Genomic DNA, 27,669 nt, shown 5'->3' on the forward strand with positions numbered 1-27,669 from the left:
GTCTTAAAATAGCTTTAAAAAAGTAACTTGACACCCTTGCCTCATTTAGTATACGTGGTTCTATGAATATGCAAATGAGCCCCGCCTCCACTCACTCACTCAGCTCAGAGATCCACTGGTTGACAATCACACGTTGATCTGATTGGTTACAAGGTCGTTTGTGATGTCAGAAACATCACCTTTTTTTTTTTTTTTTATCAATAAAGTTAGTTTTCTTACTGTCTGAGCAAATGTGTCATTAAAGCATTATACAGGAAAATAGTTTAAAAGTATGTTATTCCAAAACCATAAGACTTTTTCTTTTTAAGACTTTTCTTCTGTGAATCAAAATATATTTAAAAAAAACATGTTTGGATTTGTGTTTGAATGAAATTAAATTTCCCTCATGTCATTTCAGATCTGTATTAATGACAGTTTAATTTTGAGTAAAATATCCCTTTTAGTAGTAATTTGTAATAGAGCAAATGTGACAATTTAAAAAAAAAAAAATATATATATATATATACTCACTGCAGTACAAATGTTTGGAGCCAATAAGATCTATTTATTTATGTTTAAAGAAATTAATACTTTTATTCAACAAGGATGCATTACATTGATCAAAAGTGACACTAAAGGCAATATTAGAAAATATTTCTATATCAAATAAATGCTGTTTTGATATATATGCTGTTGAATGTTTGATGTTGGCGTTCTTGTGCATGTACATAAGCGATGCTTCTACCTCATAAAAACAGGATTTAAAGTTTATATCAAAGTTGATATTGTGGCTTTATACATTGCAGGGGTCATTATATATTATTAACATTCTACACTCTTCAAATACACAAAACATTATCCTTTACTTATATAGTTTCTTGAGTAAAGAAAACGCTGAACTTATTCAAACATTTACATTGCAAACAAGCAAAGACGCTCCAAACTGCGCGCGACGCTTCATCACTGCAGAGGAGGGGCGGAGTCAAGAGGTTTGACTGACAGTTTGAGGAGCCAATGGAGTTACGAGGTTTAGTCACAAGCTCTTTTTATTACGTTTCATTGGTTAAATACTTGACAAAAACCACAGACAGACGTAAAGGTTTTTTTTGTTTGTTTTTTTGACAGACGTAAAGGGTGACCAATAGATGTATGTATGACGTCACTTTGTAGGCCAACCGGCAGTTCTCGACACTGGTAGGCTTTTGGATTATCGCTAAAAACAAGCTCTGTGATCAGCAAAAGATTATGGAGTAGCACGTTTTGTCCATCAAGACAATAATCACAGATGTACACAATTTCTATTAATTTTGAAACCTAAATGCAGTCGTCGGAAGAAGTAAAAAGCTAAAGGTAGGGTATAAACGAACTACACCACGGTCCCACAACTTCAGCGTCACCATCACTAAGATTCCAACAACTCTTTCAGTTTTCATCTAAAAACATTTTCCCAGAACTATTTGCGTTAGAATAGTTTGTAAGAGTCCGCTTTTACAGGATCGTTAAGGTTATAATTGTGCTGAGATTACCTGTTCGGCTGAATGACGTTTAATCTCCTCGACAGCCTCTGTCGTCACATTTAGCCACTTCTTAGCATCCGCCTTTTTAAAAGACACGTAACAGCTTTATATTTATTTTAACAGTTTAATATAAAGTAAATGTCTTTTACTCGAGATGCAAGTTTTTTTTATGTTTTGTTAATAAATGAGTGAAATAATAATAATAAAATATTTCTTCTCATTGTAATCGTTCCGTTCCTTCACATATTTTACAGTAGAATGTTTTGAATGTTGATGAGTGTGGAAGAGACACCAGAGGCAGAGATGGATACACAGACTTTATGCTTCACAGAGAACTTCAACTTTACATCCAAAGCCCCAATGAAGTTACTACAGAATACTGAGACATTACAGACCCGTGCATGACAACGGCCAGCTCATTTTCCTATTAAAAATGAAGTTATATACACACGTTTAATATACCCGACACCACAAACACATTCCAACAGTTCAAGGAGATCAGGGGAGTGTTTATTTTCAATGTCAGCTGATACAACATTTCCCCTTATGCAAATTAAGTTGTCTACAGTATGGCTTCGATGATAAACAATATAATCTGAATGCCATACAGCATTATGCTCTGTCTACAATACAAAAAAATATAATTTGCATATCTGTTGTCATGTACTTTTAAAAACTGCACCAAAATAACTTTAAGACTGCTTTATTTAGCCATACCCATGCAGGCTTATATAATAATAAAATCCTACACATGTGTGCATTAGTTTCATCACTGCTGTGCTAATGAGTTTGGCTCAGATCTTAAATACTACTGTACATTGGCAAGGGAAACGTACGTCACAACATTGGCCTGACTAAGACAAATGAACAGATGGTTAGTACCAAAACAAACTGTGTAGAAAAAAAATTGAACAAAACAACCATAAAATGGGGTTGAAAAAAAATATAAAAAAAATAATGACATTCACCCCCCAAACAAATGTGGCAACTGAGTCCCCATAATGCATCTCTCTGTCTTCCCGCCAGGATCTTTGGTCCTTTAACACAATGTCATGAGGAACATGTCAAAAATCAAAAGCTGATGTTGCAACGTTAATGAAGGAAAGTCCATGGATGGCCTGCGATGAGCTCATAAATTAACTGAAAGAAGACAAACAAACACAACACAAGAAAATGAATCACAAAATAAATGAAACAAACTGATGTAGAATGGAAACATGTGTACTTATAAAAACACAAATATACAAGCATGCTGACATACGGGAATAAACGACTGATGATATTCATTAAGTGACTCGCATGAGATTATTATTTCTGTGAAACGATTAATCACATCCAAAATAAACGTTTGTGTTTACATAATATATGTGTGTGTACTGATATATATATATATATATATATATACAGTACACACACATATATTATGTAAACACAAACTTTTATTTGTTATATATATATATATATATATATATATATATATATATATATATATATATATATTTGTTATATATATATATATATATATATATATTTGTTATATATATAAATACACACATATTTGCATGTCTATATTTAAGAAAAATTTGTTATTCATATATAGAAAATTTATATATATAAAATATTTATATGTATTTATGCATGCATGTATGTATGTGTGTGTGTGTATTTATGTGGAACGCAGTGATAGTGATGTATGTCTGAGAACGGCTTCGAATGTGGCTCAACCAATCAGAATCAAGGACCGGACTGTCCACTTTATAAGAAAGGAGTATGTGAGCTCAAACACCGGCAGCTTCACTTCTGCTTAAATTTTTTTTAATTTTTTTTATTATTTAAAATGAATGTCAGTATAATTTGTGTTTTATTTTTAATTCCTGTTGTGATCTGAATACCATTAAATGTAAAGGACTTGTTGTGAAGTGGCAGGAACTAAAATACATGTTTATAGCGTTTCGAATATTTCACATTATCTCTGAATGTAATAATAAAATTTGACTTTTACACCAACTTATCCGTTTTCTTTTGCTCTCAGCAACACAAGTGCTCGGGCCGAACGGTTTGAAGAACGGCTCCGAGTTGTATGTCCACTTGAGCCATGATTACAAACGAAACCATGGAACGGTTGAGCAATGAGAACGCTGGAAAAGCGGATTATGTGACAGGACAGGATCCATGTCAGGTACAAACCACAAAATGGATGCTCACAGATACCATCAAGAACCACAAGATGGCGCTAGACGAGCTCAAGTGAGCCGTGAGGGCTCAGAACAGGCTGACGTCCCTGAAGGTCCTTCTAATACAGTGGACACAAAGTTGAACACAAAGGTTTTTGGAAAAGAACTTCTATTTTAAGTTGGATATGATGAGATATGGATGTGTTTGTTTTGCTGGCCACGTTAACTCAAGGGCTGTGTTGAGATAATGTGTTTGCACTGAAACTAATACAGACGTGCTTTCTGACATCACTACTGTGACTGAATCATCTCAAACGACAGGCCGTTTTTAGGGATGGGGCCTGAGGACAACTATACACACACCTGTCAGAATTAGCTGCATTGTTACGCTGTGTTTTATGTATTTATTGAAATAGATTTAAAATAGGGGTGTGACAATATATAATCGCAATACAAAAATGCAACAATATGTATCGTCGTGGATAGTGACAATATATATTGTGGATAATTCACCCAAAATTAAAATTTCTGTGTGAGGAAAAATTCAAGATTTCAGAGTTTTAGTGTCAGACATTAAACTACTATATATAATGTTGAATATAATGTCTAATAATGCAATGGGGGAATATTTGTGTCCTGATGATGCCAAATGTCTGATGTTACCAGTAAAAAGTGTCCGACATTATTTTAAATATATCTAGTCAGTGACAGAGAATATTCGTCTACAATAATTCAGTATTTTCAGCTTCAGAATCATGAATATTGTTATTCTGGTGTCTCTATTGTCCTGTGCTTTGGGTTTCAGCACCAAGTCCAAGTCTATTCATTTACACACACAATGTAATATCAAATTTAGCATTTTAATAATCAGTACATTATATGTTAATCTTATATCTTGGAGTATGGCAATAATATGGTATTGTGATTTGTATGGAATCGTGACGCGAGGGTCTCGTTACACCCCTAGTTTATAATCTAGAGGCCATATATGAGGAGTCCATGCTCCACTGGTCGATGTACACGCCTGAGAAAGATGGAAGTGGAAGAACTCACTTTTTCTTGTCTTTGTCCTTCTTGAGCGGCTGTGAGAGCGAGAGCGTCTCGGCCGCCACTTTCCTCCTGTTGAAGGCGTTCATCTCCTCCTCCAGATCCCGTCTCTTCTCCTCCACCTTCCTCTTCTCCTCCTGATGCATGCGCTTCAGCTGCTCAAACTTCTCGTGTAACTGAGGACAGAGAGCGAGATCAGTGTGTGTTACGCCATGCAGACTTCATGGGCTAATTTCCATTTTTGGGTGAACTATCCCATGATTTGCTCTCCCTCAAGCCATCCTAGGTGTGTGTGACTTTCTTCTTTCAGACGAATACAATCAGAGTTATATTAAAAAATGTCCTGGCTCTTCCAAGCTTTATAATGGCAGTGAATGGGTGTATTTTTTTGAAGTCCATCAAAGTTAATAAAGGCCTTAAAATATCCATATTTAAAACTTTATGGACTAACTATCTTCCGGCAGACGGCCGTACACAAGTCGACTAACGCCACAAGAGCAACACTTGATGATATAGATGTAGATGTAGGAGTGGCGTAAGCTCTCGCGGTTCACACAGTGCTGGACAACACTCAAGCTCCGCCCACATTTCTCTTTAAGAAAAACGTTTTGTTTGCACTTTTATGATGGATAGATGCACTTTTATGATGGACAGATGCACTTTTATGATGATAGATGCACTTTTATGATGGATAGATGCACTTTTATGATGATAGATGCACTTTGATGGACTTCCAAAAAAATACACCCATTCACTGCCATTATAAAGCTTGGAAGAGCCAGGACATTTTTAATATAACTCTGATTGTATTCGTCTGACAGAAGAAAGTCATACAGGATGGCTTGAGGGTGAGTAAATCATGGGCTAATACATTTTTTTGTGTGAACTATCCCTTTCATCAGGACTAACCTCTCTCTCCTTCTCCTTCAGCTCGCCCTCGGTCTCCTTCACTTTATTAACGAACATCTGCCTCATCTCCTCTTCCTTCCTTTGCAGATCTCCCAGAAACTCCTTCCTTTTGGCTTCATACGTCTCCTGTAGACTGTAGAAAAGATTTTGTGACGTCACACACTATGCCCATATTTCTGTACAGTCTATGGTTGAGAGCGTGCAGGGAGTGTGTGTGTGTCACCTGAAGGGCTGGCTGTCGGGGTCGGTGTCTTTGAAGCCCATCTCCTCTAGTTTACAGCGCCGGTAGAGCTCGTAGTGTCTGGCGTGAGTCTGTTCTCGCAGATCCTCCATGTTCACTCTGATCAACATCTCCCGCAGCTTCACGAAATCACAGTGACTCTCATTCTCCACTGCAACACACACACACACACGGTCAGTACAGTTACGCCGGTCACCACTGAAGGGACGAGCGCTTGAAAACCAAAGCCTTCTCTCCAGGCTCACAGCCAGGGAATATACTTTGAAAGGCGGAGCGAAACATGGAAAACTAAGTATATTCTGAACCCTGTACTTTAAAGAACAGTTGAATAAATGTTAGAGAAATAGTTTCATTGGTTCAATACTCTGTACAATTACTATAGACATGAAGTTGTTCAATCCAGTACAAGATGATGTGAGCTGATAAAAACTAGTGAACTGTGGCCGTTTCTCAATATGCGTTCTTGTCTGTACTTGTGTTCTTGTGGACTTGTGAAACGTCATCAGTCGCTGCCCAAGTACTGTCCCAATACACAAGTTTGCATTTTGGCAAGAACGGTTAAAAATCCCGGAAGTGTTCTTGACACGCCCATTTTACCGAGGAAGCATCGGTTGGTAACATGTGTGAACTTGACGGCAGAAATATCCCAGCATTCATTTCGGCATTCGAGGAAGGACAGGCAAGTCAATACAAGTCGTTTTTCTACAATTTCGTACATTATTTCATCACTAAATTCACTTCTGAGAACATTTGATGTGAGAAATCAACTGTGTAGATTTCAAATATTGGCATTTTTACGAAAATTTATGACGAATCGAAAATGTGCTCAAACGTTTTCGGAAGTGAGAATCTCCATAAGCGTTGCTTTATTGTTATGCATATATATTACACTATAGTGTACAGTTGTAGAGTAATCCCTTGAGCTGAGGGTAGGCTTGGGCGATAAAGCCTGGCTGTTATCAATAATTCTCGTTGTGTTTGGGGACTGCAGACGCCGTCTGTGCGGGGTATTATTGCGCAATACCAGCAAGAACACATCGTCTCAAACTGTCATCAGCGTTCTGTGTGCTCGTCACCTTGTGAGTTCATTCTTCCAAGAACAACTAGCAAGAGCGTTCCCCCCAAGAACACAAGTCCGTTCTTTGCATTCTTGGTTTTGAGAAACACCCTATATTTCTGTCGTAAGAACAGCTGATGGACGTGAAACATCCCAGGTGAAAATAACGAGGACATTATGTTGTCTTTCGTTGCTCCCTTCATCAAGTGCGGTCCAAACGGCTTCATCATGGCACACGAGTGCCCCGCTCACTCCAGAGTCCACTTCAAGAGCTCTGCTGTCTGCCCTTCGAAGGGAGCAGGGCATAGGGATGCTCACGAGCTGTAAGCACCATATCATATATAAACGCTAGATGTCTTATGGCGCAGTCACTTCCGGCATCACCGTTCGGCCATCTTGTCACAGTGAAGCTGTGCATTAAGGTGAGTGATCAGCACGCACACAAATCCTCTTATCTCGCTGAAATCTTGACGGATTTACAAACGGTTTGGTTTCTTACAAACGTTATTAACGTGGCTATAATTCCGAATGCTTGAACATGTATGTTATAATTATTCATATATATGCAGTGTATGTATGTAGTGTCATAACTACATCTCTGACGTTTACAACAAACCAAACCGTTTGAAAATCGGTAGAAAATTGAGCAAGTTATGGTTATTTTAAAGTACATGCACCATTAAACGAATGAGCGAGCTGCCTGTGGCAAGATGGCCGCCACGTGCGGACGTCGATCTCCATTGGCCAGCAGCGCGCACGAGACATCTAGCCTTTATATATGATATCTATGGTAAGCACGTCCCAGCCGGGTTCGTCACTTATTTGGTTCCCCTGGAAACATTTCCGCTGTGGTGTGTGTTATTTGCAGTGTGTTTCTGTATTTGGTTGTGTTGTGAGTATTTGGAGCACACATGTGTTGTGAAGCTGATGAAGATGTTTTTTTCTATTTGCATGTGTTTTCTTCAGTTGCTGCGTGTTGAGCTCTCTCGGCCACCGTATTTTAGGATGAACTTTACCTTTAATAATTGAGCACCAATAATAATAGATCAAATTCAGTTTAGACACCATATTGAATTTGACGCAGATGAAAATGAGGCTTTGAGGGATTGACTCACAGTCTTTACAATAATGGCACACGCTGTATAAAGCTTCTATATCACAACATTTTCACAACGCACAACTTTTAAAACAGATTTATTGAGTTTTTGACAACTGAAAGTGCTTGTTGTTGTTTTAACGGAAACAGGTTTCATCAGCTGAACAATCGGATTGAACAACAGTACAAATCCATTGAACCTTTGTATTCAATCCCTCACAGCCTCGTATTCATTCCTGGCAAAAATTAAATATGGCTCTACCCACAGACTTAGGTTTATTGATAATAACAGAGAAGCAAATATATCATATATATCATATATATATAAAATATTAGAATGATTTCTGAAGGATCATGTGACACTGAAGACTGCAGTAATGATGCTGACAATTCAGCTTTGATCACAGGAATAAATTATGCTTTAAAACTAAAATAGATAACAGTTCTTTTAAATTGTAATAATATATTTTACAATATTTACTTTATTTTTTAATCAAATAAATGCCGTTTTGGTGAACATAAGATACTTTCAAAAAATCTTACCAACCCCAAACTTTGCAACAGCAGTGTATGATTATTTTGCTATAAAGTAATTTTAATATCAAAACATTGTTTTATTGCATTAGCTGTGCTAAGAAACTATCTGTCTGAACCAGAGGTGGAAGTAACGAATTACAACTACTCACGTTACTGTAATTAAGTCGTTTTTTTGGGTACTTGTACTTTGAGTATATTTTTAAATCTGTAATTTTACTTGTACTCAAGTACATATTAAGCCAAGTAATCTACTTCGCTACTTGTAAAATCACATTTCGTTACTGAGTACAATTTGAATTGATATTCAAATCTTTGACCGGCATTTCGGTAGCCAATAAAAATATTCGATCGTAAACGGACCAATAAAACCCCTGATATTTGGACTGAATTAAAGCCGCAGTCGCAGCAGGTTTTGAAGAGCTGATCATAAGTGAAGGAGGCGAGGAGCTCAGAGTGATTAATGGCTGGACTGAACGTTTGGAGAAACAACACATACACATAGTGTACAACAATCTACATAGTAGTATTGTCAAAATATCTATATTTTGATACATATCAATACTGAAATATCTGTCAGTCAATACTCATTTTCTGCAGTATAGGCCTATTCACCGATACGATACCAGCTGCGCGTTCTCATTCTCTCATCTCAACGACAGCGAGTTTGACACACCCGCCTCCTCTCAGCGCGGGATTGCAGGTAGGCCTATTACGCATAATTTTATTAATACCTGTAAGTTTCTATGGCATATTTTAATGGTAAATATCACAAGTGCAACATTGTAACGCGAGGGCACATTCATGTAATCGCAGAAAACTGGACGCGAGCTCTCAAATATACGAATGAACTGGACTCGGATATTGAGTGTGCGCTCTCGGACTGTGTCATATCATGTGCAATCGCGAATCTCTCCAAGTGGTTCTCACTGCAGACTCATGACGTCCAGCTCCAATCTCTCCATGGTCCTGAATTAAACGCTGTCAAAAGTTATGAAAAATCTAGTCTTTTTTGCAAATTAAATTCAGTTTGAAATCAAGCTTCCTGCTGTGTGTGAGCTATTGCAACAGTGAACGTTACCCTATTGTAAAGACAAATACACTGAGTGAGTATATATTCAAGTTAGATTATTGTAATGGTTATTGATCAATGTTTAAATATGTAAACAAAAGCCTAAATTAAAATCTCACCATATAAAGTGGACGTGTCTCTTCAGAAGACTTGAATTAAACTTATTCAAATAGATCACTGTTACAATGAGTGTTGTGCTTTTCGATGCTTGAAAATAATGATTGCCTTGACAAAATGGATGGACAAAAATGTAGATATTAAAATATTTAGTATGTGGTAGTTTTCCCGATGGTATTAAAAATTATAGGCTAGGCCTACTGAATACTGACATATTTCAAGGTGTCATATTGAAGTTAGAAATTCCAGTATCATGACCACTAATGTCCTTCGACAATAAGGTAAAAACGTATTAAAAGTAGCTATTTTCTACATAAATCTATGATTTGGTTGAATATTTATTGGTAATACATTAACTATCGCCAGCTAAAAAGTAACTAGTAACTAGTACTCTGAGTAGTTTTTGAGAAGAGTAATTTGTACTTTTACTTAAGTACTTTTTTGACACCAGTACTTTTACTTGTAATTGAGTATTGTTTCAGCAAAGTAACGGTACTTGTACTTGAGTACAAATTTTCAGTACTCTTTCCACCTCTGGTCTGAACTAGGGATGCACTGATATGAAAAATATGGCCAATACCGATAACTGATAATTCTTTATATTTGAAAGCCGATAACCGATATATTGGCCGATAAATCTAAATCCAAAGTTTATATAATTTTTGAGAGCCTGATTACAAAAACAAAAGTCTCACCATTAAAATCCATGTCCCAATCACACAATTATTATGTTCTCAATCTCATTATAATTTTATGTAGCCGATATGACGTTGCACTGTATTTTGCTTTTTTGAAGTGATTCCAATCATATTTTAAGCAATTCAAAACCATCATGTTGGACAGTGCGCATCTGAAGAGTCTCAGCTGAAGGAAATAATACAGTATTTATCGGCAACATTTTTCTTATCCGGCCGATAACATTAAAAAATGAACACATATCGGCCAATCCCGATATGGTGGGCGATATATCGTGCATCTCTAGTCTGAACTAGTTGAGCAAGTAGTCACATGGCTGAGAACTGAATTTCTTTTTAAGTGATTTGTATTTGTCTGTATTTGAATGTAAGCTGAAAAACCCTACGAGACTTCACAAAGCCAAGAGCTCTACGCCGAGCATCTCTTTCATGGAGCACGAGTCTCTACTCGAGCTGGACGAGCAATTAAACTGAAACACGGCTACGGCTAATGACGTGACCTTATCAGTGGCACTCGCTCACATCTGAGAAAACAGCGTAATTAGCTTCCGTCGAGAGTGGCATTTATCAGCGCTTTGACTGATGGGATTGTTTTCACATGAAAGGCATTGTAAAAATCCCCCCCCCAAACCAGTATCCACACAGAGAAGCTGAAGGAAAGTGAACAGCAGGGTTCAAATGAAAGTGTCCGACACACTCCAGCCCCTCGAGCATGATGTTCTCCAGAGACAGAGTAACGTCAACTACAGCCACACTGCAAGAGTGCTGTTTCTTACTAGGGCTTTCAAAATGGCTGAAAAGTTCAATTCAAATTTCATTCTCGAATTATAATTCTAAAGGCAGTACTTAATGTTAAAAGAAGTCTCCTAAGCGAGTGCAATAAGCCAATATAAACCAAATCAAGCATCGCATCTTTTATTGAAATGACATTCTCTTTTTAAAGTGCATTAACTTTTGAAACGATTGTTCTTAAATAAAATATAATTTCCTTAATGTGCTTCAGTGTAAATTAGGCTACAATAGTGCATAAAACTGTGTTTGTGCATCAGTAACCTGAGAAAACACACTTCAACACACAGTGTAATGAACTACATGAACACACAACAGCAAACTGCCATTCAGAAACACTCACTTCTACTCACTACATCTACATACTGTTCATCAAAAACACCAGACGCTCATCTCTCTATCAGCAGCGAGCGCTGAGCGCTTTCTGATGATGATGAAAACACACGCTCAGCTCTGACCGATGTGCAGGGTTGGTCAAGTGTGTCGTTGCATGATTTTTGCCACTAACTGAGAGGTTTTCATCAGCAGGAAGCCTTTTAGCACAATCTAGCTCTTTATAATGGAGAAGCTAACAAAAACAAACCGCGTCAGTTACGCCATCATCATGTCGAACCAAAGATTCGAATGCACGGTTTTTGCATTCAAATGTGATTTTAATTTTTTATATTTGAAATTCAAATGTTTATTTGACAGCCCTATTTCTTCTTACCTTGAACGACTCCCCACGGGTATTGCCTGGCCCTCACGGTCTTATTGCCCACCTTCACCTCCTCGACACTGCCCACCACAGCAAAGGGGAGATGGGCCTAGGATAAACACAGTCAAAGGTTTCATGGTAATGTTACAAGTCCTACTAATACTCAATCTGATTTCCTTCGCATCTGTGCAATAATATGCACTTTCCCACTGATATATACATTCACATCTGTATTTAAATTCAAATTGCACACAAGCCTTTATGTGGTTTACGTCTATGGTAAGCAAAGACTCACGTTCATAGAGGAATTGATTTCTGTGACGGCTTCATCATCTGTGGGAAACTGGTAGATCTGAACCCCGTTGCTGACCAGCTCGCTCATGATTTTTATCTTGAACTTGTGTAGCTCGCTCTTGGAAATTGTGTCAGCTTTAGCGATAATAGGAATGATGTTCACCTAAAAATAAAAGAAATAATAAAGAAATAATAAAAAACACATTTCTCAACATGTCTATGTTCTAGTTCCACATCTGGAGAGTTTGTAGTTAGATATAGATCTTGTGTTAAATAAGATACCAGTAATAAATCAGGCTACATGTATTTAACGGAGTCATAAAATAAGCTAACAAGCCTCAATCGTGACTTTTTGTGTGACAAACCCCACTTACAACTTTAAGCCATCTTATGAATAGATTTGTCTCAGAGATTTGACCAATCACAACAGACTGAGTCATCTGACCAATCAGAGCAGAGTAGACCAATCACAACAGACTGGGCCATCTGACCAATCAGAGGAGAGTAGACCGATCACAACAGACTGGGTCATCTGACCAATCAGAGCAGAGTAGACCGATCACAACAGACTGAGTCATCTGACCAATCAGAGCAGAGTAGACCAATCACAACAGACTGGGCCATCTGACCAATCAGAGCAGAGTAGACCGATCACAACAGACTGAGTCATCTGACCAATCAGAGCAGAGTAGACCAATCACAACAGACTGGGCCATCTGACCAATCAGAGGAGAGTAGACCAATCACAACAGACTGGGCCATCTGACCAATCAGAGCAGAGTAGACCGATCACAACAGACTGAGTCATCTGACCAATCAGAGCAGAGTAGACCAATCACAACAGACTGGGCCATCTGACCAATCAGAGGAGAGTAGACCAATCACAACAGACTGGGCCATCTGACCAATCAGAGCAGAGTAGACCGATCACAACAGACTGGAGCATCTGACCAATCAGAGTAGAGTAGCTCTCGGAAAGGCGGGGTTTAGAGAGACTGAATCCTTTATCGAACCGTTTCCGACACTGTGAGAAAAGAGCTGATGCTGTAATGTATATTATGAGAAAATCAAAGTGCTTGGATGCCTGTAAATCTGTTGTGGGAGACTTTGAAATATCATAATAGGGGCACTTTAACAAATTTTTGTTTACGTGAATATATTATTATTTATTAAAGCATGTATTTTTAAAAGATTAACGCCGCGCTGACGAGTGCTAGCATTCAGAGACACCTAAACTCTAGTACGAGTACAGAGACATTTTTATCACTCATAACATCTAAAAAAAAGAATAGCGCAAAAACTGGACAAGCAGGACATTTGTGCATGTGTTGAGTAGACGTGCTGAGATACGGTAATACAAAATATTGATACGGTGGCACTTCAAAACACAGCGAATAATTCTTTATAGTTTTTATGATTCTTTATAGTATTTATAATTCTTTATATTATTTATAGTTCTAGAATGCATTTTTAAAACACTGTTTTTCCACTGTGCCCAACATGTTCCTGGAAGCGTGGAGAACTCTGCATTAGTCTCTTCTACGAGCCGAGATCAAAGTCTCAGACTTCTGTCATTTTTTGTTTATAAAATCAACGCTGACTAACGTCACAAATACTCTACAATATACAAATAAAAATGATCTAATGTCAGGCAGAAAAACAAGCGCTCCCCAGGTTTAGCATGTATTTGTTGTCACGGGGCCCTGGGGCCACATCATCACGACCCATCTGTGCATCTCCTAAAAACACGAACCCCCAGAGTCTCCTCTCGTTCACGCCATTATTCCCTGATGAAGTGACGCATCGATCGGCTCGTTTTCCACTGGCAGAGAGAGAGCCCCTGCCCACTGTCCTACATTCACACTATCAGTTATCAATACACTCTTCACTAATGACATTCCCTACACACTCACACAACCAGCGCAAACCAGATGCTCATTCATGCTTCTGGCAGCAGAAGAAATGTGAATGTAATGTCATGTCCAGGGTTTGAGCTGTAGTGCAGTATCTACTGTCATGTGACGTCATCAGGGTTTGAAACTAACACCCGCCAAATGTGTGTAAACAGTCTTACAACTTTACACATTTTGATATTGTAAGCACTGGCTGAAAACCATACACACTTGGAGTGAATATGGTGTAAAAAATATTTAATTTAATTTCACGTACCTATAATTTGCTATTATAATAATATCCTTATTTTATAAGGAGTCATCCGGATGCAGCCTAGCGGTTAGCGGTTAGCGCACATGTGTTTGCAATGAAGTGAAATCTTCATTACACAACTCCTGAATTTGCCAACAAGTGGAGATTGAAGCGGAACGTTCCCCAGTGAACCCCAGAGACGGACACCTACCTTGCTGTCCAGCTTCTTCATCGTGACTAGATCCAAGGACTTGAGCGAGTGTCCCGTGGGGGAGATGAAGTAGAGGCAGATGTGGATCCTGGTGTCGTGGTAGTTGAAGAGAGAGCGCTTTATCTTCAGCTCTTCCTGCAGGTAGTTTTCAAACTGTGTGTCGATATAGTCCACAATAGGTTTATAGCTGAGAGAAACAGACGGTGCAAGAAATCAGCATTATTACAATATGCACACATTTAACATCAATATTTGAAAGAATTTGATATATTTGTTATCTTTTCTCAAAAATCAAGACACTTTGTGTGAGAAGAAGAGAGACGCAGCTGTGTGGAGACTGGCCTGGATCATGTTTACGTTCTCTGACCTCGTCTCTTGACTTCTTAGGCATTTTTCCCAGCATGCATCACTTGTAAGCTTTCAGAGCCTACGCTGTCTTGTTCTGGATGCATTTTTCCCAAAAGATGCAATGTCTGGCACCCATGAGTCTCTCTGTCTATCTCTACACGCTTAGAAGGCATATTCTCAGAGTCCAAGTGCTGCTTTTCTCTCTCTCAACTAACGGTCAGTGAAAGGAGACGCTTTATAAGCAGTTTTGTTTATCATTTATTTTAACATTTGGACGTGCTTAATATTTGATTTCGTTATTTAAAGAGGACCTATTATGGTTTTTCCAAATGTTCATCTTTCTTTAGCGTGTAATGTTGCTGTTTGAGCAAAGTTCATCTCCAGCCGACCAATCAGAGCACAGTGGGCTTTACAGAAGGAGTGGCTTCATAGAGACAGGAAGTAAACAGAGCGTTACTGACAGACTGGGAAGAAAGGAGCCGCAACAATGGAGAATATGAGGAAAATAATGATTTTGAGCTGTCACTCAATGTTGCTTCAGAGTTTTTGATAAACATATTTCATAAACAATAAAGAATAACATATTTCTTTAATCATTTTTCTTCTAACAACAAAAGTTGAATGCAGTCAGCATTATAACGTGGGCTTACTTTTCAAGCTTGTTTAACAGTTTGTGCAACAATATCGAATAGTTCTCACAACAATAAGAGATTTGTGCCTCGAATGCTTTAAGAAAATGAATGAGTCCAAACTGTGCCAGACATCCACACTAGTGAAAACCATACACTTCCTCTCTTCCTAGCCGACCCCTTTCCATATAAAAAGCTTCAATAAACGCTCTTGTCTGAGTTTTTAGTGTGTGTTAAAATATGAACAAACTGCTTCGTATTAACACATGTTTTATTAACAGGCTAGTGAGTTTGTCTATCAGACTCATTCATATGCATGTTTTGAATACATCAGTTTCTCAGTGCAACCCTCCAAAACACTGATGCTGATGTTTGTATTTTACTTTACCTTTCTTCTTTGTTGATCTGATCCCCGAAGCCCACCGTGTCAACGATGGTCAGTTTCAGGTGGACGTTGCTCTCTTGCAAGTCGTACGTTCTGGGCCGCAGGTAAACACCGTTTTGGTAATGGCTGGCCTCCTCGTTTTCAAACATGGTGTTAAAAAGGGTGTTCATTAACGTGGACTTGCCGATGCCCGTCTCTCCTAATGATAAGAGAATGACTGATTAGCATTTCCACTACATGATCATACCATCTCTGCACTGGCATTGAGCTAGTGAACAGTTGAAATGGGCTGATACTGGTTGCTTACCCACACAGAGGATGTTGAAGCAGAAACCCTGAGTCACGGATTTACTGACCAGCTGATCAGGCAAACTGTCAAAGCCAACATGACCGCCAAGGCTGAGGTTACGCTTTTCTTCATTCTGTGAAGGAACCAGACAAATTTGACCATGGACTGAAATAAGGCTCACGTAAAAGGCAAGGCAAATCTCTAGTTATTTGTATTGGCATCAGCCACTGAAAAACCCTTCAGTGTTGTGACGTGCATCTGAATGAAATGGATTACCGTAAAGAAAAAAGGTCACACTATTCCGATAGTCCACTTTAGACAGTCTACGAACTATAATTAACTGTCTGCTTAATATCTGCTAACTCTTTATTTTGATGCTCCTCAACAGACATTCTGCAGACTATAAGTAACTTTGCAACTACATGTCAACCTTATTCTGCTAACCCGAACCCTGTCTAATCTAATGAGAGTAGTTGTGAAGTTACTTATAGAATGTCTAAAGTGGACCATCAAAATAAAGTGTAACCAGAATAAATTGTGGGGACTTTGTTGTATGCATCATTTCTAGATTGGATGGAGGCAGACGGTTTTTAGAAAGAGGTGGGGTTAATGTGAATTAAATGATGAGAGAGATGCCTATAATTTCATTGGAAGGAGTTAAGACATTTTAATTAAACATTATAACGTATTAGGTCAAAACGTTTTAAAAATAAAATAAAATGCATGCATATAGAAAAGAGATGGGTGAATTTGTATGTCATGTCAGCTTTAAACGAAGTAGACAATCAGTCATTCAAAGCATTTCCAATGTTCCTGAAAAACTCCTATAATTCAGAGCCAGACAAATCTAAAATCCCACTAACGTGTGCCCTAAAACTCAGTCCTGAAATCCATGCGCTCCTCCCTCATCTGGCTTCGTCTTTTCCCCCAGTGCAGGCACATATTTGGTGGATGATGTCACTGAGAGTGCTACTGAGGGAAGCAGCAATTCAGCTGGTGTAACACACACACACACACCGAGCACAAAAGGAATTCTAGCTGAAAAACCTGTACCGACCCCTGCCAGCCAGTGTCATTTCAACCCAGAGGCACTGAAGGGGAGATCCAACATAAGGAGGTGAAGGACGGGAAATGGCTGAAAGCATTTTTGGGAAAACATGCAGTCTGGGAAAATCTTGGGAAGGCTTGAACAATGGCCATATAGGGGCTGCTAGTAAACGCCCCGGCCGCAGGGGGAACGGCTCCCCTCAGGGGGCAGTAGATCAGGAGGAAGTGGAGCAGCGTTTGGGCCCTACAACAATATTTTCTCAACCCGCCCTCGCAGTGACGGGCCTGATCCAGACACACTGACAGAACACTGAGAGCTGTGTGCACATCGGCTCACATTCCACGCATTTCTCTGCCAAAGAATCGCCCCATCCAGAAACACTTAAAGAAATATTTCATCCAATAAGGAAACTCTGTCATCCTTCCAGACACCACTGACTAGTAGCCTATTATTCCTTAGGACACAAAAGAAGATATGAGCTTCAAAATAGATAAAAAAAACTCGGTTTAAATGCCACGAGGGTTGAAAAAATCTATATTTTAGATGAACACTTTAAGATTAGAAATTAATTTCCGTCATTTGCACCAGTGGCTGATAAGAATTATGGATGAACGATATATCGTCCACCATATCGGTATCGGCCGATATATGTTCATTTTTAATGTTATCGTTATTGGCCCGATAAGAAAATTTGGCCGATATATTAAAGGAATACTCCACTTTTTTTGGAAATAGGCTCATTTTCCAACTCCCCTAGAGTTAAAGGGTTGAGTTTTACCGTTTTTGAAACCATTCAGCCGATCTCCGGGTCTGGCGGTAGCATAGCTTTTTTTTAGCATAGCTTAGCATAGATTAATAGCCACGTTTCCACTGTCGGGCCAGGGCCGGGCCGTGCTAGTGCGTGCCAGGTCCAGTCGCGTTTCCACTGTCACTTCCGGGGCTTGATCGGGGCTTACTCGGGGCCATCGGCCAGTCGAGTACCTTGGGCCAAAGCGGGCCAGCTCAGGCTAGAGGCGTGGTGGTCAAGGTAAAAAGCGGAGTTTATAGGGAAAGTTATGGTCTGCGGCAAGATGCAAATTTCACTTTTTTATATCGCGCAAAATAATCACTGCTCGAAATGGAGAATCGCCTGTACTGGTCTGTTGAAGACACCAAAGCTCTTCTGAGTATTTGGGCAGAAGAAAGGGTACAACGTCAATTTGACGCCGTGTGCAGAAACGAGGACGTTATAAAATACATCGTTGCTGAACTTGCTAAGCTAAGCATTCAGCGAACAACGCTTCAAGTTCGGGAAAAATTGTAAAAGTCGCGGGCGCAGTACAAGGCGATTAAAACGCACAATGGACAAAGCGGTGCCCAGAGAAGAATCTTTCCATGGTTCCACAGACGGTGAGTTAATATACATGCTATCTTACTAACTTCTAAGTTTTCTAACTTCCTAAGAAAACAAATAATTCCCGCTGAAATGGGTGGGGTTGTATGACGTTTGATCCAGGAAGGCGTGTTAAGGGCGGGGTTTAGGGCAGCGCTGCGGGGCTACTGGCCCGACAGTGGAAACGCAAGCCCAGTGCTTGAGGCCCGAGGCCACTGGCCCGGCTCGGCTCGCTGTTAGCCCTGGCTCGCACTGGCCCGACAGTGGAAACGTGGCTATTAAATCTGATTAGACCATTAGCATCTCTCTCAAAAAAAATACCAAAGAGTTTCGATATTTATCCTATTTAAAACTTGTCAGTGTACTAAGACCGACGGAAAATGAAAAGTTGCGATTTTCTAGGCTGATGTGTCTAGGAACTATACTCTCATTCCTGCGTAATAATCGAGGAACTGTGCTGGCGTACCATGAGTGCAGCAGGTGCAATGATATGACGCAGCGCCTGAAAATAGTCCCCAGCTGGGGAACTTCCAACGTGACGCTGCGTAATATCCGATTTCCAAAAAAAGTGGAGTGTTCCTTTAAAGCCGTTAAATAATGTATTATTTCCTTCAGCTGAGACACTTCAGATGCGCACTGTTCAACATGATGGCTTTGAATTGCTTGGAATATGATTGGAAAAACTATGAAAACAGTTCAGTGCACCATGTGCAAGTGTGTCATATCGGCTACATAACATTATAATGAGAACATCATAATTGTGTGCTTGAGGACATGATTTAATGGTTAAACTTTTGTTTTTGTAATCAGGCTCTCAAAAATTATGTAAAAATGTAGATTTAGATTTATCGGACAATATATCGGTTATCGGCTTTGAAATATAAAGATTTATCGGTATCGGACAAAATTTTCATATCGGTGCATCCCTAATAAGAATGATTTAGAACAATAACTCTGCAGGGAACAATGACACCATCCAACGGCCAATCCGTGATGGAGTCTAGGACAACAGACTGTTCAAGGCAGATGGGAACTCAGTGACAGTGGAGAACAGCCAAGCTGGGACGGCTCCACTCTCGCCCCCCACATACACCTGAGTGTGTGTGTGTGTGTGTGTGTGAGAGTGTGCCCGCTTCAGCAAACGGACACAACAACCCTCATCGGAAATTTCTCTGGCATCTCATCTGATAAGACGGGAGGAGGGGCCGGTGCGGAGAAGAATGCAGATGGTCTAGATTCGGGTGGCATCTGCACTGAACAGGGTTTATCTGCTCTTACTATTAGAGATCTTCATACAAGAGCACACTAGGGCTGTCAAAATTGCTCAAAAATGACGTTCGAATATTCTCTCTAAAAAACACGAATATTCGAACTATTCGAACATCTGCTTGCACATTTTGTCAATGACGCGCATTACGTCAATAACAGGACAAATTAATACAAAGAGACATAACTACTTATAGGTAGTTTATTTAAGTTTAAACATATTTGACAACGTATTACCTACACAAAAACAAACAAGTAAATCTCGCTCACTCGCAGGCACTCTTTCTCTCTCTCTCGCCCTCACCCACTGCGTTCACACACCAAACGCAAATAGAGCGTCTGGCGCGAGTGATTTCAATGTTAAGTCAATGTAAAGACGCGTTTACGCGCGTCTGGAAGTCTTGTGGCGCGAATGACTTGAGGCGTCACGCTCTCCGCGCATCAAAGTTTTGCTTTTGACGCGCGAATTCAAAATGTTCAAGAGTCCAACTATACGCGAATCCGACATTGAGCGCTCCGAGCGAGCTGTGCTATGGTAAAAATTGAACTTTTCCTTGACATGAAACGGTAAATAATCAAACCAGTGGAAGCCTGCAGTGCATGAAACTGCTGTATCTAACCTACCTTATTCATGCTGCGCAATATCTATTCAGTCAGTACAGTAGCCTACTCTTTAGTAATGTTTCTGTTTACCGTTAACGCTTCTTCCTGTGATCTGTCCCTGAGGCAGCGCGCCTCTGCTACCGCGGGCGTTTTTCCACATTCGAATATTAATTTTCACATTCGAATTTCTGTTTTTTAAAACTATTTGAATATATATTCAAATTTAGAATATTCGTTGACAGCCCTAGAGCACACACACACACAGCTTGCTGTCTAGCTGTCACTAAACCTGAAGTAAAAGACAGGTGTAAAGTTTTGCATTTTGCACTTATTATAAATGACACTGAGAACATCATTAATGGCGTCAGGGCTCAACAGTTCACATGTGGCTAAAATGAGATGTGTGCACACTGTAAAATCTATCTAAAAGCATGTGTGCAAATTTAAAAAAACAAAAAGTCCCAGCGGGTCCTCAGTTTCATGAGATTAAAGGTCATAAAAAGTCTTAGGCCTAAATATCTCAAAAAGTACGTAATAATTATTTTAAAGATGAAAAAAACGTAATTACTCGCGCTCACATCGATCCACCAAACCCATGAGACTTCCGTCTTCGAAACACAAATGTAGATATTTTAATGAATCCCTCCATTGACCGTCCACACAACTACCACTTTTACACCTCAAATTCATAAAGAGATCGTAAAACTAATCCATTTGAATTGAGTGGTTTAGTCAACAATTTTTCTAAAGAGACTTGATGGCTTTATATGATGAACAGATTTAATTTAGGCTTTTATTCACATATAAACATTGATCAGTGAACATGAAGAGAAGCTCTAACACGAGAATGAACCTCACAAATGGAAAAAGAGGAATTGTGCTATAATGCTATAATGTTCTGCATGTTAAATTACATAATTATTAAACAAAGTTTGAAGCAGAAACACTTTTTGCAATCGAAGAAATTAAATAATTCTCCTTGTTAATGTCTGCTTGTATCCCTTTATTAAGGAAAAACACATTAATGGATGAATTTTCGTTCCACCCCTAAAGTTTTTCGATGTGCCACGTAAAGTAAAGCTTCATGCTCTTGCCTCGAAAAAATTAAGTCACAAAGTCTCATACACTGACATTCATAAATGAGATTTAGATCAGAGGTCTCATATACGCAGATCATGACCTATGTATTTATTAATGTCTGTGGTCAGAGGATATCGAAGCATGAACAGGACGTTGACTCATCACGAAACTCATATGTCTTTAAATAACAGTAAGTACATCAGCCCTGCCCTGAAACTAGAGGATAATACAAGAAATTAAATTAATGCTGAACAGGACGGTCTTGTTCCAACCCTTTCAGTTAGAGAACTGAACTGACACATTGTGCAATTATAGGCTACATCTGTCCGTAAAAGAGTCACACAAAAATGAAAAATCTCTTATTTACTCATCCTCACAAGCTTGCACTTGTGAGGATGAGTAAATAAGAGATTTTTCATTTTAAAAATGAAAGTGAGACTTTAGAGCCAGGTCAACCACTACACTGCAGAAAATGCTGTTCTTACTCAGTATTTTTGTCTTGTTTCCAGTCCAAATATCAAACATTTCATAAATCAAAGATGCATTTACTAGATGAGTAAAATGACATGAGATATTAAAGAGCAACTTGCAGGTTAGAAGACCCAACAAGTCAATGTATAGAAAAATAATGTAGGAACTAGATTTTCTTTAAAAAAAAATTATAAATACGCTACAGTGGCTTCTGGAGTCGTTTTTGTGAGAAAATTTTACTTCCGCATCTGAAAATGGGCGTGACGGGCGAGAGTCGTGACGTAGCACGAGGGAGAGCGGTCGATTCAAACAACAGGGAAAAATGGATTGCAATGACATTTCGGACGCTGAGGAAATTGTTTACGGACCACAGCCATACTTATGAGCCTGCTAGGCTGCCAAGAGAGCAGGGACAGGCCAGGATCAATGTTAGACAGAACATATTGGAACTTACAATAACAGAAACTAAGCTTTGATCAGGCGTTTGTCATGCTCATTAATATCCGCCCAGACTAACGTTACGTGATATAACTTAGCGGTTTCTCATCGAGAGACAGAGAGATATTTATTCCTGATACATTTTTTGTTCCATAGGTGCTTGTGTGGGAAATGCGAGGCAATGTTTACAGCTGAGGAAAGTCAGTGTTGCAGAGAGGTGGATGCATACTGGGCCTTAGTGGAAAATGCCAAACTTCCATGGTTGCAGTTAGTGTTACTACAGTAAAGCCATGGTGAATGTTGCTGATCTGTGGACACTGGATAGTTCGTTCATTCATTGCACAATGTTTATTCCTGGTTTCCACGTCAGCGCTGTTTGATCCGTTAATAACGGAGAAATGTGAATATTTCTCACTAGATCTCGCAGCGATGTTATTACTAATGTGGCGAATTCAAATGCTTTATTTACTGGATCTCGCAGTTACAGTGTTGCTTGATCAGGCTCGCGCTGCACTGGTCCAAACTGATAAACGGTCCACACAAACACAATAACGAGTAGCTCAGTTTCGTTCCGCTTACATTGCGTTTGCCAGTTGATGTTGTGCTCGCGCCTACATCCGGCGGGAGAACCCAAAGATGCGTGCACTGAAAGAGCTCAGGTTACAAATTACAATGGATGTGAATGAAGAAACCGAGTTCTCCGACGAGCATGCCTATGATGGCCCACAGGCATATAATTATGAGCATATAATACAAACGGCCGAGTGTGCGGTGACAGACGCGACAGTGAAGTCTGCTCTCTTCACCTGAACAAAACGCACCCAAGAACGAAAAGCCTTGTTTTTCCTAGAAGGAAAATGATGGACACGATGTCCTGACAGGCTGGATTTTGTGCAACCAGCACAAACACAATAATTTACCATTATGGCTTCTCTAAAACTCGATCTAAAACTTTCTCTGTCGCTCACTACTGCTCTAACTACTACACCCACAATGAGAGCGCTGGCTGAACGCGAGCTCATATTTACCTCGGCATACGTCATATGACGCGTTGCTATAGGGGGAAAGGCGTATTCCAGAGCCTAGCACATTTTCATCAAAATCTCTACAACCAATTAGATTTCATTAGTAATTTCTACATATGTGTTTTTAAAAAACCTCTTCAGACAGTATCAAGTATTAATTCAGTTATAAATTTAACCTGCAAGTTGCTCTTTAAGTCTTGTTTTCTGGGGAAATAAATAAAAATGAAGTGAGTTTTTGCTTAAAACAAGCTAAATGATCTGCCAAAATAATCTTGTTTCTGTCTGAATTATGATTATTTTTCTCACCCCAATGGCAGATCATGCAGCTTTTTTTAAGCATCAACTCCATCGGAAACCAGGACATAATATCTTATGTCATTTTACTCATCTAGTAAATGCATCTTGATTTAAGACTTTCTAGATATGTGACCCTGGATCACGTCACCAGTCTCGAGTCGCACGGGTATATTTGTGGCAATAGCCAACAATACATTGTACTGGTCAAAATGATAAATTTTTCTTTTATGCCAAAAATCATTAGTATATTAAGTAAAGATCATGTTCCATGACGATATTTTGTAAATTTCCTACCGTAAATATATAAAACATGTATTTTTGTGAGTGAATGCTGCACAATCACCAACATGAACAACTTTAAAGGAGATTTTCTCAATGTTTCCATTTTTTGCGCCCTCAGATTCCAGATGTTCAATAGTTGTATCTCTGCCAAATATTGTCCTAACAAACCATACATCAATGGAAAGATTATTTATTCAGCTTTCAGATGATGTATAAATCTCAATTTCAGAAAGTGTTCCCATGTGACTGGTTTTGTGGTCCAGGGTCACATATTTGAAATGGAAACAAGACAAAAATACTACGAACAGCAGTGTCACACATAACATAACATCTCTTTCACTGAATGGAAACAATTTGATACATTTCCATACGACTCAAAGTCACTAGAACATTATGAGGACGCATAAATGATGACAGGATATTCATTTTTGGGTGAACTGTCCCTTAAAGCTTTTTTTTTGTTTTACCCATGATGCATTCGAATTTTAATTGACCCTCCACAGCTCAATGCAGCTGATCAATACGACCCCTAAAACCACACAAAGCTCTAATCAAAAGTCATTGACTCTGAAACACACTCACATTTCACTCATTCTGAGAGCTGGACACACACTCTCGGATTTAAACATCGTCTCACGGAGACGTTCAACACACGCTCCAGTGGACAGCTGCATAAACTGCTTAGACTAGTCTTACAAGTTCATCACGTCATTTCTTCCTTTCACACTGGTTATACTTTTATATGTCAGTTACATTAAAAACATTACATTTTAATCCGAAAAGTAAGATGAATTAATTACCCCTTGACAAACTGCTAGTTGGTCAGACTCGTTCTTAAGACACAGGCTTAATATAGAGGAGAAGTCTATGAAACTGGCCACAGGTTTCACTTCCACAGAACACACACAACCTATTATCTAGCCTTCCCAACACACTACAGTACACAGCTCAATGCAGTTATTCTTCTCTAACCCAAACTAGTTTCCCTCAAATCCAGAGCACTTCCTCAAAATTAGCAGCGGCACCCTGAGCATTCCCAGGACTGGTGATGGATCGGTTCTCACGGCTTCGTCCGAGACAAAGGCTTGAACTGTCGCTCAAAGCACAAAGTTTACACATCTAATCTACCTGAACTTGCCCTTGAAAGACCAGCATGGTCTTCTTGACTAAGGAAGTCTTGCTTAAAGGGATAGTTGAAAATGACCCCATCATTTTCTCATCCTCAAGCCTGTGTGTATATGACTTTCTTCTTTCAGCCGAACTTTCCAGGCTCTTCCCAGCTTTATAATGGGAGTGAACGGTGTCTTGAGATTTTGAAGCCCAAAAAAGCTCATCCATCCATCATAAAAGTAAACGACTCCAGGTTAATAAAGGCCTTCTAAAGCAAAGCCATGCGTTTGTGTAAGAAAAATATCCATATTTATAACTTTATAAAGTATATGGAAGAGCCCGGATATTTTTAAATATAACTCTGTGTTCGGCCGAAAGAAGAAAGTCATATACAGCTAGGGTGGCTTGAGGATGAGTAAATTATGGGATAACTTTAATTTTTCATTCAACAACGTCCTGCTTCTTCTGTTTCACTTAGACAGACTGAAAACTTACTGCGTTCTCATGAACTTATCCTTCACACAATCACCACCTATTCCAAAGATCCCATAATGAACACATAAATTGTTGGAGTTTGACAGCGGGACGATCAGATCTCACCTCATCCGCCCTTTCTGTCACTCTTATCTGTGATCTCACACTGAGGGCCTCATGCTGGCCCCAAACTTCACCGGCTCTAGCCTGGCTGTTCACAACAGTGTTGTTTCAATGGGGATTTGGGGTATAAAACACTTCAGTGTAAAAGAGGGAGCATGTTGCCTTCGAAAGCAATCTGCCAAACTACTGAAATATGAAACGTGTACTATAGACTGCATCAGTCTGTGGACTCACTGTAAATAAAGAGATGTTCACAACAAACATTCAAGAGACTGAGAAAAGACAAGTTCAACATCCTCTACGGTTCTCCAGAAACACACACACTAACGTTATATATAGCTAGAAGAAGATCACAAAGACAGATAATACACCTGATCTGACCTGTAGTACACACACACACACACACACACACACACACACACACACACACACACACACACACACACACACACACACACACACACACACACACACAGTTAAACAGTGAATAGTCAATACAGAGTCCGTTGGGCTAAGCTAGAGAGTAGCGCTCGTGCTAGTCCTGATTCATTACAGATAACCCTGTACAGACAGACCGCGTATGTCCGTCTAAGTGGGTTTCCGGAAGTAAGAACTGACTTTAAAGGGTACTTACAGAAAATATGTCTACATCCGTGGCCGCCATGATGAGGAATGTGTGTGTTTGGAGGATAAGGCGAAAGGGAGCTGCCTGCCTTCGTCTCACTCACTCTCACTGTGGTCGGGCTGGAGAATTTACCAACGTTACTATGGTGAAGGACTGGCTTATGAATTTAAATGACGCAATGTTACGCTCTGCGCTGATTGGCTGAAAGGCACAAGCAACCAACGCTGAAGGCTCGGCTCTTGAATATTAATTAGGTCACGTGAGACCGGCCGAACCTTTTGTTTATTTTTTGAATGCTCAATAATAATACCATTGTCAACGAATTACATACATATACATATAATAAAGAACAAACAAAGAAAAAAAACACAATAATTATACAAAAACAATGAAAAACAAAAGATGACATGGCGAAGAGATATGACAACTACAATTGTATTGATACAATAACATACATTATTTTACAATGAAAGCCTTTAAGTGCATGTATTTTCTTTAAATATTTCTTCATAATATTGAATAAATCTTTGGGATTTTTTAAATTATTTATATAGCGAAGAGATTTAAGAAGTGAGATTAATTCAGTGTCAAAATAAGGATAGGACAGAATACCATTTGCAAACTTTTGTTTATGAATGAAGAATTTGCCATGTAAAATAAAGAAATTAACAACGTAGCCTACTCTAGGGGTTTATTTTATCGTCATTATAATACAAAAACTATGTATTTTAAAGTAAACTGATAGAATGTGCCATGACCGGACGGATCAGAATGATTGTTTAGCAGCTCGAGACGACGGAATTAATATTCATGAGACAATATTTAGCCATACTAGGATTCGTAATTTCGCAAAAACCTTCAATATGGCTTCTTCCTGGAAACTCCCACTTGCTTCAGGAATGTCTTTTCTCAAGACCCGACAAGATAGAGCTTCTAAATAAATAATTACGCAAGTAATTATGACATAAACTGTACATAATGTTCATCGAAATACACGCACAGGGACGATACATGCACTTCGTTGATTTATTGAGTTTAGCGTTTTATAATTTTATAATTAGCCTATGCTGTACTCATTATTACTGATATGATTTTATTTTAAACAATTTAACAATTTAAAGGCAACTCGCTATATGTCTACCCATCTTCTTGACCAAAAAAAAAGAAAAAGATTTTTATTAAATTAAAATAACCGGTTTTAAACTTTTTTAAAGCCCCGCCCCCACCCAC

The 27,669-nt window shown here is 39.1% G+C and overlaps 1 protein-coding gene across 2 annotated transcripts; it reads right to left on the reverse strand.

The window, feature by feature from the left end:
• Nucleotides 1-1,984: 1,984 nt before the first annotated feature.
• Nucleotides 1,985-26,590, reverse strand: septin8a (septin 8a). Of its 2 annotated transcripts, none has more exons than XM_084137870.1 (10): nt 26,449-26,590; nt 16,244-16,358; nt 15,940-16,135; nt 14,575-14,761; nt 12,220-12,381; nt 11,937-12,033; nt 5,850-6,018; nt 5,627-5,759; nt 4,724-4,893; nt 1,985-2,636 (listed from the first exon to the last, which is right to left on the reverse strand). In XM_084137870.1, exons 1-10 carry the CDS (start codon nt 26,476-26,478, stop codon nt 2,633-2,635), a joined length of 1,263 nt encoding a protein of 420 aa, XP_083993996.1. In that variant the 5' UTR covers nt 26,479-26,590; the 3' UTR covers nt 1,985-2,632. The 2 variants fall into 2 exon arrangements, with proteins under 2 accessions (XP_083993996.1, XP_083993995.1); XM_084137869.1 differs by lacking the exon at nt 1,985-2,636 and adding an exon at nt 3,331-3,789.
• Between the last annotated feature and the right edge of the window lie 1,079 nt (nt 26,591-27,669).

The sequence above is a fragment of the Abramis brama genome, assembly GCF_963993115.1.
Source record: "Abramis brama genome assembly, chromosome: 15".
Lineage (NCBI taxonomy): Eukaryota > Metazoa > Chordata > Actinopteri > Cypriniformes > Leuciscidae > Abramis > Abramis brama.

Bases quoted from the DNA above. Each gene is read 5' to 3' on its own strand.
- septin8a (XM_084137869.1), bottom strand. From the start codon at position 26,478: ATGGCGGCCACGGATGTAGACATATTTTCT. The intron at 14,762-15,939 runs GTAAAGTAAAAT...TGTTTCTCTCAG, and splicing joins CAGATCAACAAAGAAGAAAG to CTATAAACCTATTGTGGACT. The intron at 3,790-4,723 runs GTGAGTTCTTCC...CCACTGTATTAG, and splicing joins AAGGACAAAGACAAGAAAAA to AAGGACCTTCAGGGACGTCA.